The sequence below is a fragment of the Macrobrachium nipponense genome, chromosome 17, assembly GCF_015104395.2.
Source record: "Macrobrachium nipponense isolate FS-2020 chromosome 17, ASM1510439v2, whole genome shotgun sequence".
Taxonomy (NCBI): Eukaryota; Metazoa; Arthropoda; class Malacostraca; order Decapoda; family Palaemonidae; genus Macrobrachium; species Macrobrachium nipponense.
In genome coordinates, this window is record NC_087210.1 from 74,282,556 (window position 1) to 74,294,052 (window position 11,497).

Here is an 11,497-nt window from a genome sequence, read left to right on the forward strand (position 1 = left end):
TTAATTTATCATAGAATTTCTAGCTTACATTTTTTTTCACTCGACTTTTGCAACCACGTTTCTTTATGTTAGGTTCCTCATTAAGAACAAAACTGGTGATAAGGATTGGAATAGAAATAAAATTGGGGCTTTTATTTATATCCATTGAATGTCCAGCATATTTAAGAAGCGTAGGTTATCTGAGGGGCTACTAAAAGGATGACGTTACTCATATTAGTGAGTTCTCCCTTCCGTTCATACTAATTCTCCCTCTTCTTCTTAACTGGTGTCTGATGGCTTGTCAGATCTAATTTACAGATCAGTTTTTCACATATTTTTTTGGTTGCTTTCCTCATATTCTTATTTCCCTTTCCAATGGTGTGTGATATGATATAAACCGGTACTGATGTTCTGTGACTGCTCTTTGTCTTACTAAAAGCTTTTCAATTCATAGATTATAATAGAATTTTTTTTTGTCAAAATAATAATACAAAGTAGTAAAAGAGGCTATGAAAATAATGAGGTGTAAAATAATTAACACAGAAAAGGGGATCAGCGTACTGAAGGGTGCAAAATAACTTATTCTTCCTAAAGCTGCTGTTCCATAATCAGAACGTCATTGTTACACGTCTTGACAAAGACCTCTAACAATCATAGTTTCTGAGGAAAAACAGCCATGTAACCTAAAAAAAAAGGGTGAAGTGCAAAAAAATTCAAATTAAATCATCTATCTCCAAGCTGCTTATTTAGTCTCATTATTATAGGACAGAAAAAAAAAAAGTTAAAAAATGCAATTAATTTTCGAAACTGACCAATGATATGGAAAAGCAATTCTTCAAGGTGAAAATTACTCCAGCAAAATACCTTATTTATTATGTTTCATTAAAATCTTAAGAAAATAAAACATGGACACTTGAACGGACACGTGACCGATAAAAATAGTCAAGGTCAAAGTCCACATTAAGATTTCTCGGAATTAGAAAAAACACAATGTTGGCATTTTAACTAACCTTGTACTTTGGAAAATTGGCCAAGACCAAAGATTGTCTAAAGAATATCTATGACATTTAGTGCAGAATCTTTTAGAGTTGAGGCCCCTGAAATATTTAATGAAATTTACAGGAAATATTGCTAAAATATTACCCCTTAAATTGAATATAACATTTTTAAACAGGAACAGATTTAAAAAAGATTTTAAGAAAAATCATCTCCAAACTATAAGGTGCCTACTTACAAATTTCATAAAATTATGAGGAAATTATAATAATAATAATAATAATAATAATAATAATAATAATAATAATAATAATAATAATAATAATAATAATAATAATAATACCCTCTGACACAGTAGAATGGTAATACCACCTCTCAGAGCCCCTTGCAACGATAATATTTAACACAAAAACACTCTCCCTTGTAAAAAAAAGACCGTAGTATTATCTCAAAGCTTTAATGCAGTGAGTGGAGACAATGCTTCGACGGAAAGCAGGAGGCATTATCGCGTGTTTATCCTTCCATGAGAATCACACCAAAGAAGACTTTGCTCTGGATGCTCAAAAAAGCGGCTTCATCTTCACGCTGTTCCATCAGCAAAGTGACAGTCAGAGATTGTTACGTTAATTTTTTTAATAGATAAAGAGATTGCTTAGTGTAAGGGATCATGAATACCGCGGGACATAAGACCTGTATATGCGCAAAAGAAGACTAAGTAAAAAGATTTTTATGAAACATTACGCTGAATAATAAATATACGCTTTCTTAAGCCCAACGCGCTGCAAAATAAAAGTGGCGCATAAACTCGCCCTTTAAAGAAAATGAAAGACAATACCCATTATTCTGACAGCTTTATGAAACAATGCGTCGTAAACTGGAGGCTCTTGTGTAATGAAGAAGACTCCTAAATGCAAAAATAGACACTTCGTCGTGGAATCTTGAGCAGATTACGACAAAATAACTATTTTTGTATATTACTCGAACAAAATAGGCACAGTCGAGTAATAAAAAAGGTGAAAAATAAACCTTTAAACATATCACTGTGCTTTGGGTTAAAGTTCAGCTTTCGAAAGGACACACTACGATTTTTTTTAGATATCATTAAAGAACATAGCGGCGAGCAATATACGTAGATTAGCTGAAATTTTCTTTTAGCATATATATATATATATATATATATATATATATATATATATATATATATATATATATATATATATATATATATATATATAAAGGTCACTGGAACGAGCAGCCAGAGGTCTTTATCCAAATAGACCTCAAAAAAGAAAAATAAGCAAGAGAATACGTCCTATGCCCTACATTAGCATTAAACAGCTTTCTGACAGAATTGAGCTAATAGGACCTTTGGGAAAACCGAGGATGTAGAAAATTCTAAAGCTTCGTAGTGACGTCCGAACATGATGCTTTAAAGGTTGAAGTACAAAACTCAGCCTGAGATACTTTTATTTTTATTTTTTTTACGCTGAATAGACCAAGAGAGAAAAATAATCCCAAGGCTAGGGTTACCACTTTATTCAAAAAAAGAGGAAAAGGAAGAAGCACAAAGTTTATACAGATATCAGATATTTTACTACACAATCGACCCTTGATCTGAGAATGAACGCATTAGGTAAAGGGAAACTTAGCAGAGAAAACAGGTTATTAAAAATCAAGAAGGCGCCTGATGATACTGGCCTATGCATCAAGTCACTTTCCCTAAATGATATTAGTAGGAAAGCCAGAGTGGAAAAACCCAGTTGTGAAGCTCTTAAGAGTATCACCAAAGTATTAGCCTACCTACATGAAATGGATAGCAAATCTTGTATGTGAGTCAGAGTTCGAACTTGATGTACGGGATAGTGCCATCAGTGCACCTCACGCGGATCACCGTAGGCATTAACTAAAGCTTCTTTGCAGCGTCCCTTCGGTACCCTTGCCGCAACCCCTGTCATTCCTCTTATTGTACCTCCATTCCGTCTTACTTTCCACCTTTTCCTAACACATGTTTCTTGGTGTCACCGTAAGTTTTCCTCCTATTCCACCTTTAAAATCTCCTTTATTGTCCTTTCTTCCCACTACGGTAAACGATGGAGAGTCTCCCGGTTTGAAAAATCATGAAAACGGCATTCTTTCTTTATAGATCAAAAGTGCCACTAAAATCAACATCTGGAAGCTAAGACACAAAAGACACAACAGGAAGCCGCGGAGTTATTGAAATTATTATTGTCTGTGCTGTCCAGAGCTCCCTCAGTGGAAATGTTGTTTTGCGGGAAGTGGAGATTCCAATCGAGTTATTGTCCCATAAAATCATCATGCGAAATTTGATTTGCAGGAAAACAGGGCAACATCCTGTCGCTGTTAGTGTCTTGCGAAGTTAAGTTAATCACAATACTTTTTGAAAAATCATGACAAAATGGCGGTAATTGGAGATAGTGTCTCCACCAAATTGGCATAATTTTTTTATTTATGAACATAAGGTTGTGCACTAAACTGACACAACTTTTTAATTTATTAACGCAATGTTTCCCATTAAATTGACCCTACTTTTTCATTTATAAACATAATGTTTTCCACTAAACTGACATTGCTTTTAAAATTCATTAAAATAATGTTTTCAACTAAATTGATGTTACTTTTTCTTGTAAACATAATGTTTTCTTATCATTATCAGAGTGCTTTAACTTTATTATAAGGTGCCTTTGAATGCTTAAAACCATGGGAAGGTGGTACGTTGGTGGTTTACTGATAAAATGGGATTCGTGCATGTCGAAAGTTGCCAAAATCGGCCTCTTGATTCAGATAAACAAATGGCTCTGAAGCTTTCAAGACAGCAACAGAAATTCCTATGAAATACCTCGTAGGAACTGAATTTTCCGAAGTAATTTTGCCACTATATTATAAACACATCATTAGAACTCGCATAGCCTTAAAAAGTAAGGTGACACAGGGGAAGTTATGCCTTACTGCGTCCTACCGTTATCATTTTTCTCTCTCTCCCTCCCCAACCTTTCATTTAAACGGTCACCTTCTATTTTGTATCATCCAAGCTTCAGCCTCAAAGGAGTCTACCTGTATCCTAGTGAAAAGGGGATGTGTTCCATGCAATGCTGATTCCTTGAACACAAACACATATACTATATATAATATATAATATATAGATATAGATATATATATATTCTATCTATATACTATATATATATATATATATATATATATATAGATATATATATAATTAATATAATTGAAAATCTGTTTGTATCATTATACAATAAAAATTACAATGTTTTAATTTCACTCTAACACTGCATTTAAACTACAGCTTACAATTTTTAAGAAACACGTGAAGATCAAATATTTCAGGTGGTCTGTTTTTCGTCAGTTAACTCGAAAAGCAATAATTCACTTTTTCTTTTTCACGTGCTAATATTCACGCATGCTAGTCACTCTCTCTATCTTTTGACAGGAAGGTTAAATGATTATACTTAATATGACCAAAGCTAAATCTTAAATGTTTTCATAGATCTGTTTTGCACATCTGTATGCCTGCAGCAACAACATAAAACACTAACGATCCTGAACTAACAGATTGATACCAATGCTAATATTGGAAGAATATTACATTGGATGTAGCCATTTGTAATACGGAATGCATGCACTAACTTTCTTTTTCTTTTCAGGTGCTGGCAACCCTGGTTGTATCACTTGGCCCGCTGTGTGCAGGATTGGGTAAAGGATACTCCTCCCCTGCTTTGGCATCCATGGCTACCCTGAGTGCTCAAGGGCACCATTTCTCTGTCAGCAAAGACCAAGGATCCTGGGTGGCCTCTCTTTCCCTGTTGGGTGCCTTCTTTGGGGCAGTGCCTGGAGGTATGGCTATCCGCTTTGGAAGGAAGAGGGTGCTCTGTGCAGTAGCGATACCATTCGCTCTGTCATGGCTCCTAACCGTGCTAGCCTGGAATGTCAGCATGCTTTATGTAGCAGCTCTAATGGCGGGGATGTGTTCAGCAGTCATTGCAGTCGTCACTCCAGTGTATGTCAGTGAAATTGCCCATCCAGAGATTCGAGGATGCTTGTGTGCCTTAGCTAAGCTGAGTGGTAGTATTGGTATGCTACTCTCATACCTTTTAGGCGCCTTCCTTAACTGGCGGCAATTAGCTACGGTGTCAGCAGTAGCTCCAGTTTGTTTGTTTCTTGCTGCATTCTTTATACCAGAGACACCTAGCTTCTTGTTATACCGAGGGCGAGATGCAGAAGCTGCAAGTGCATTACGCTGGCTACGCGGTTCAGAAACGGATGTTGCAAGGGAACTCACCACTATGAAAGCTAACATTGCCACCCTCCGTCGTGAATCAGGCAGCAGCAGCAGCTGTCCACAACGTTCAGCTCCCCGGGACCTCCTCCGTCCGCTTTTCATCACCTGCGGTCTCATGGTCTTCCAGAAGTTTTGTGGCGCTAATGCCTTCAACTTCTATGCAGTACCCATCCTGGCTGAAACATTTGTGGGTCTGAACCCACACCGGGCTGCTATCGTGGTGGCTTTTGTACAGATATGCGCCGGGATGGCATCTTCAGCACTAGTGGACACAGTGGGACGCCGCCCTCTGCTTGTATTCAGCAACATGCTTATGTCTGCTGCATTAGCTGCCTTTGGAGGCTACGTGTACCTGAAGGGCCTTGATCAAGATGAGGATATTCTTGCTAGACAACAGTGGAAAGAATCTGACTGGGTTCCCTTATTTTGTATCCTTGTTATCCAGATTGCCTTTGCCCTTGGAGTCTTGCCCATCAGCTGGCTTTACATTGGTGAGCTATTCCCCTTGAAACACAGGGGTGCTGGATCTATAGCAGCATCTGTCAGTTATGCTTGCTCATTCGTGAGTGTTAAGACTTTTGTGGACCTGCAACGTGTGTTAGGACTTTACGGAGCATTTTGGTTGTATGCGACCATTGCTGCACTTGCCCTTGTTTTCACACTCGTATTTGTGCCCGAGACAAAGGGCAAGAGCTTGCAAGAGATGCAGACAGTTGACCTTCAAAAGGAGACGCTCATATAGCAGCCAGCCCGCCCCCTAGCCCCGCTGCGACCCCCCACCGTCCACTGGGAAATGCCGCCTGGACAGCGGCCCTACAGAGAAATTCTCCTGTAGGTCTTGCCACAGGATCCCAGACACCCATTGCTGCAGCACAGCCCCCGTCTTCCCACTACTGGTGGTCTCATACCACAATATTTGCAGTGCTGTAGGAACTGGGTGCCGTCACGGACGCAGCTAGGCTAGTGGGCGATGCTCGCTTTAACATGTGATACTTCCAAAACTCCGCTGCCTCATCTCCTTACCATAAAACCCCTATAAAATATTATCACTTCATACTTGCTGTAGTCTCATTGGAATGACTCATCACATTAAAATAGCCAATCATAAGGTGCTGTTAGAAAAGATTGGTTGATTAAGATTATATAAAAGGGGCTCAATACTACACATGCACAGCCGATAACAAGTGATTGCAAAATACACATGGGGAATGTTTAAGTGAAAATCTCCATGCCAGTGACCCGAAGTATGTTGGAAATAAACGTTTTCATATGAATGTAATGCTATACTCAGTAATGATAACACAGAAACTTTCCCTTTATTCATTATATTTCGCCTTTCTTTTTCCGATAACATAAGAAATGGAAAAGATCTGAAAATACGAAAAAAGAAGTGTAAGTGCTACTTCGTAGAATATTTGTGATACAAATCTTTCGAACCACGCTGTGATGTGTGGCAGACCAATGCTTCTATTCACTGAGTGAGAATGACTGTTGAGTTATGTAAAAGTGATAAAGAGAGCCTTATCTTTAGATAGTTACTTGATCAGGGTTAATCGAATTTAATCTGCTTATCTATCTATCAACCAAATATTCTACTATGACTTTTCAACCATACATCTTTTATTATGTGATCTTGTACTATTCTCATGTTGTCTGTCTTTGAGTCCTTCTTCCTAGCTTTTATTCTCTCCCTCCTTTTCTTTAGACATTTCTTTCCTCCTTCCTTTTCCCTTCTCACATTTGTCACTGTCGAGAATCATCTTAGACCAGTAAGAATCATATGAAAAAGAATGACATTCATTCTCTGTGTTAATATCTCCATCATTAGGGCCTAATGTAATCTAGTCCACACAGTTTAAAGATAAACAACTTAGTTTTAGATCATAAATACTATAAAAGATATAATAAATCAACTCTAGCTTTAAATCTCTAATCCACATTGCATCGTAAGGTTTTAATAATATAGTTTTCCAGAGAATCCACCAATTTCAGGATCACCGATCTTTGCTGTGTCTTGTCCTGTGTTTTTATTCCTTTGTATGGAAAATAATACTGGAATATGTCATTCAAAACTGCCCCTAATTCCAAGGGCTTGGTATCCTAACTTGGTCACCGGAAATTGTAAGTTCCAACCATTAGCTACAAGTCAACTGAAACAGCATATAACAACACGAAAAGGTTGCGTTGTTTTCGTATCATTCTATGTAAAACAGAATCGACATTGAGTGATGGGGGCGACCTGCAGGAGACCAACTGAGGAGATCATGCACACGATGGGGCCTCTTTTGAATGACACGTTCCATCGATAACAACACATTGGATGCAATTCGAAGGGTGGTTACCTTTAACTACCTGGCTTCCTCCTTGCCTTGTCGTCAATGCTTTCTTATATGTTTGTAACAGCTTTTACGAATAAGAAAAGATAATTTTTAGATACATTCTATACACACACTTTATGATAAAACTTTATAAGTGAACACAATGGAGTCTGGCAACAAATTCTTTTGCCTTTCTTTTGGTTAGGTTGTTATAGCATAGAAGAGAATCAATCTTAGATTGCAGTCATTCTTCTAGATACGGTATTTGTAATGAAGATGTCATTTTGGACATTTTGAACCTAGTCATATAATCTATCATAGAATAGAGGAACTAGTATTCCCAAAGAACACTTATATAAGTAGAGCTACAAATCTAAGTTTGTTTCGACTTTTTCCTTATGGACGAAATATTCAAAATGCGATCTTTCTCTAGTCTATTAATACCCGTCCACAGCTTCCACGAACAGCCACTAACACCGTTGCACTAGGAAACCAACACAACAGATAAATAACCCAGTTTACGATGACAGCTGACGACGACGACGACTCCAGCCAGCAACCACTCCAGACAAGACGACCGTCAGCAAGTCCGGACGACAGGGGACGGTTTAGGACACAACGCGTCGCATGCAGCCAGTCCAAACTTGCTGACGTCAGTTACAAACGGTGCAGTCTTGGTGCAATGGATCTCCCCGTCGTGGCGTATGAAAATCGGTCTTAAACTGGCGGTTATTTGGTGACTGTTGAGGCTATTGACGACAATTAGTGGACCGTTAAAAGTATATTTTGTAGTCCAAAGACAGGTGTAACAGTCATACATAGATTTAAATACATACTTAACTTTCTAGACTTCTCCCGCAAATACGATAGATTTACATTACAGTATATCGTATACTGCCTAATGCTTCAAATGTACATTTTAGACGACAAATGTAGAAACAGCAGAAAACGTTTTAAATTCGATAGAGCTCTATACCTGTCACTTACGCGACTTCATAATAATATGACAGATTTTTTTTTCCTTTACGACTAGACTCTGTCGGTACAGTCTTACCTTTTTTTTCGGCCGTTCTAAGTAGCTTGTACATGTATACAAATTCATAGTAAAAAAAAAATTAACGAGTACATAATCTAATTACCGCAGAGAAAACAGCTGGGTAACAATTTCTCTGCTGTATCGTTTATAAAACTGCCATTTTCTTTACGCTCAGTAGCTTTCGGGAAAATCGTCTTTAATAGAAGTGTCAGTGCTGTTCCACGCTAGGCCAGAATAGCGTGACGCCGTTTTATTCCCATAGATAGAAAGCTCTGTATACCTCTGGACCTTATTGGGTGGAATACGAGAGTCATACTTGAAAACCGTCACCGATTTCGTCAGACACGATATCATTCGTTTAATGACTGATAACCGATTTAGCATATATGAAATAATTTAACCCGCGAAGGTATGAATGACTTATAAATTCGAAATAAAAACAAATGTGTAACTCTGTTCGAAGGAGAGCTTCATTCAATATACGTTCAGTAGAGAGCTACTAGTTTCTTGAATGAATGACAGCCAAAGCAACCAACGCCCTTTCTTTAGACGGAATGTGGGTAGACATATCTACTAGTTTCTTTGTTTTTTTTAACGTAAACGCCCGGTTAAAATACACTAAACCTATATATATTATATACATAATATAACGTAAGACTTGAAGTAGTTAGCTCCAATATTCATTGCTCGAATAGGAAGTACTAAGACGTAGTAGATACCTAAGTCATCTGGATTGGGTGCGGGAAGCGATGCACAAAACGTAATTCTAAGATTTTCATACTTGAACACAATAAAGAAAGATAGAAAGAAAGAAAGAAAAAGAGGAAGACTTAGTCGTTCCATCACGTTCACATATATTTATTTTTCTTTACTACGTAGCTTCTAAATTTTTCGTTTTTGTTTTTGTTTTTGTGTACCTAGTCATTCCTACCCGAGGTAACCATCTTTGCTACACTCCGGCAAACCTTCTGCCCCCCCTCCCCTCCCCCAACATTAGTCTTTTTATCGAATCGGTCGAAAGTCTGAAGTGTTCGGATGAGCCCCTCTGAACACTGACTTTCGTCCAGATTATTATCGTTATCTTTAATGTGGTATCGTTCAAATTTAGAAGGACGCTCAGCCGAAAGCCTTGAGAGAAAAAAAAAGGAAAAAAAGGAGTGTCATTAATCTAAAATGAAAATCTACGGTTCTTTTCGTGTTATCGGTAATAGATATCCCGATGGTGTTTCTCCCTGGTAAAAAAACTCACTTGTTCCTCGTTATTAGCGAATATAGATTTTAAAAAAAAATGAAATTCTGTCGTCTATTAACATGATTCTGCGTCACGAGTACAGTATCAATAAAAATGGAGCTTACAATCCTGCGGTTTTCTTCACAGGTAAAAAAAATAAATCCTGCGGTTTTCATCATCCGAATAAAAAAAAATCCTGCATTTTCATCCCCGTCAAATAAATCCTGCGGTTTTCATCTCACGTAAACAAATAAATAAATAAGTAAATAATGCACTTTTCATCCCACGTAAAAAAAAATAAAGCCTTCGTTTTCATCCCACGTAACAAAATAAAACCTGCGGTTTTTATCTCAAGTAAAAAAATAAATAAATCCTGCGGTTTTCATCTCACGTAAAAAAATAAAAAATCCTGCAGTTTTCATTCCACGTAAAAAAAATTGATATCCGTGAAATATTATCATCATTATCATCATGGTAAACTCACGAATCATCCAAGAATTTCCCAACTAAAAATTAATAAAAAGCAAATTAACGCTAAAGTCACTGACAGGTGGGACAAACGTACTTTTTAAACGAAAGCTTTGTAACAATTCTATTTACTTTAAACGGGATGACAAACATGGATTTTTTATTACGAGTAAACGATTCACATTATATCATTACGCAATACCATACCATATCAACTACTAAACCGCAAGCCCTTTAAAGTTCAGTACACTATTCACCATAGCACTTCGTTAACTAATAAACTGTCTTTGAACAATTCTATAAATTCAAAAACTGTATGATAAGATACAGTCGTTTCAATCGAGAAATTAATGTTTTCTTCACTTGCCAATACTATACTTCTAAGTTGGCATCCTGCATGTCATTTGGTCTTGATTCACCATTTTGGAAATATGCTACAGAAACTCACCACCGAGGGCACTGAGAAGAACGTTGCGAATTTCCGTATCTGACCCCTTCCGGAACCAGCACCGAGATGAACTCGTCACAAACAGACAGGCACAAGGCAACTAAGTAAAAACCCAAGACCACAGGTGAACACAAGTACATCTACCTGAAATATACCTGGAAGACGAAAAACTACCTTGACCTCACCAGCGGTGTTTTCTTCGCTTTTTCTTTTTTTCGTTTAGCTTCTTCGGGTAAAATGCAGGAGGTCGTGAGTCTGCGTCTTACCTTAGGCAGGCATATTACAATGTGAGAGTCTGAGTTTCGAGAGGGACGGGTCGTTTTTTTTTTCCGTAAATACCTGTAACCCCAAGAAACTGTTATAACGATTTAGTAAAAATAAAGAAATGGCGTGAATCTCGCTCGTGTCTTATTGGTTTCCTTTATTCCTCACAAACAGGGTATAATCCTTTGAAGCACAACATGAAAAGAACGAGAGAAGGGGGCCATCTTTTAACGTTACCCTGGCCATCCGTCAGATTACGATTTACGAGCTGGCATCAAATCTCCTCCGAGCTTTTCTGACATCTAGATAAGTTGCTTTGCACAGGAAACTGCTGAGAGGCAAGGCATGACGAATCTAGCTCATCCAGTGCCAGAAAAGAAATGCACGAAAATACATGTTGACTTCAGATGGGATATAATATCATTACTTAATTCCAGTAAGA

The 11,497-nt window shown here is 37.7% G+C and overlaps 1 protein-coding gene and 1 long non-coding RNA gene across 3 annotated transcripts in view; one reads left to right on the top strand and one right to left on the bottom strand.

Moving 5' to 3' along the window:
* Positions 1 to 11,187, top strand: part of LOC135196334 (facilitated trehalose transporter Tret1-2 homolog) — a 195,286-nt gene extending 184,099 nt beyond the window's left edge. The window contains exon 4 of the mRNA XM_064223083.1: positions 4,656 to 11,187. Coding sequence (XP_064079153.1) covers positions 4,656 to 6,032 — 1,377 coding nt within the window. The 3' untranslated portion in view covers positions 6,033 to 11,187. The remainder of the gene's footprint in view (positions 1 to 4,655) is intronic.
* LOC135196335 (uncharacterized) overlaps positions 1 to 11,497 on the bottom strand; it is a 151,309-nt gene that overhangs the window by 126,782 nt on the left and 13,030 nt on the right. The window lies entirely within an intron of this gene.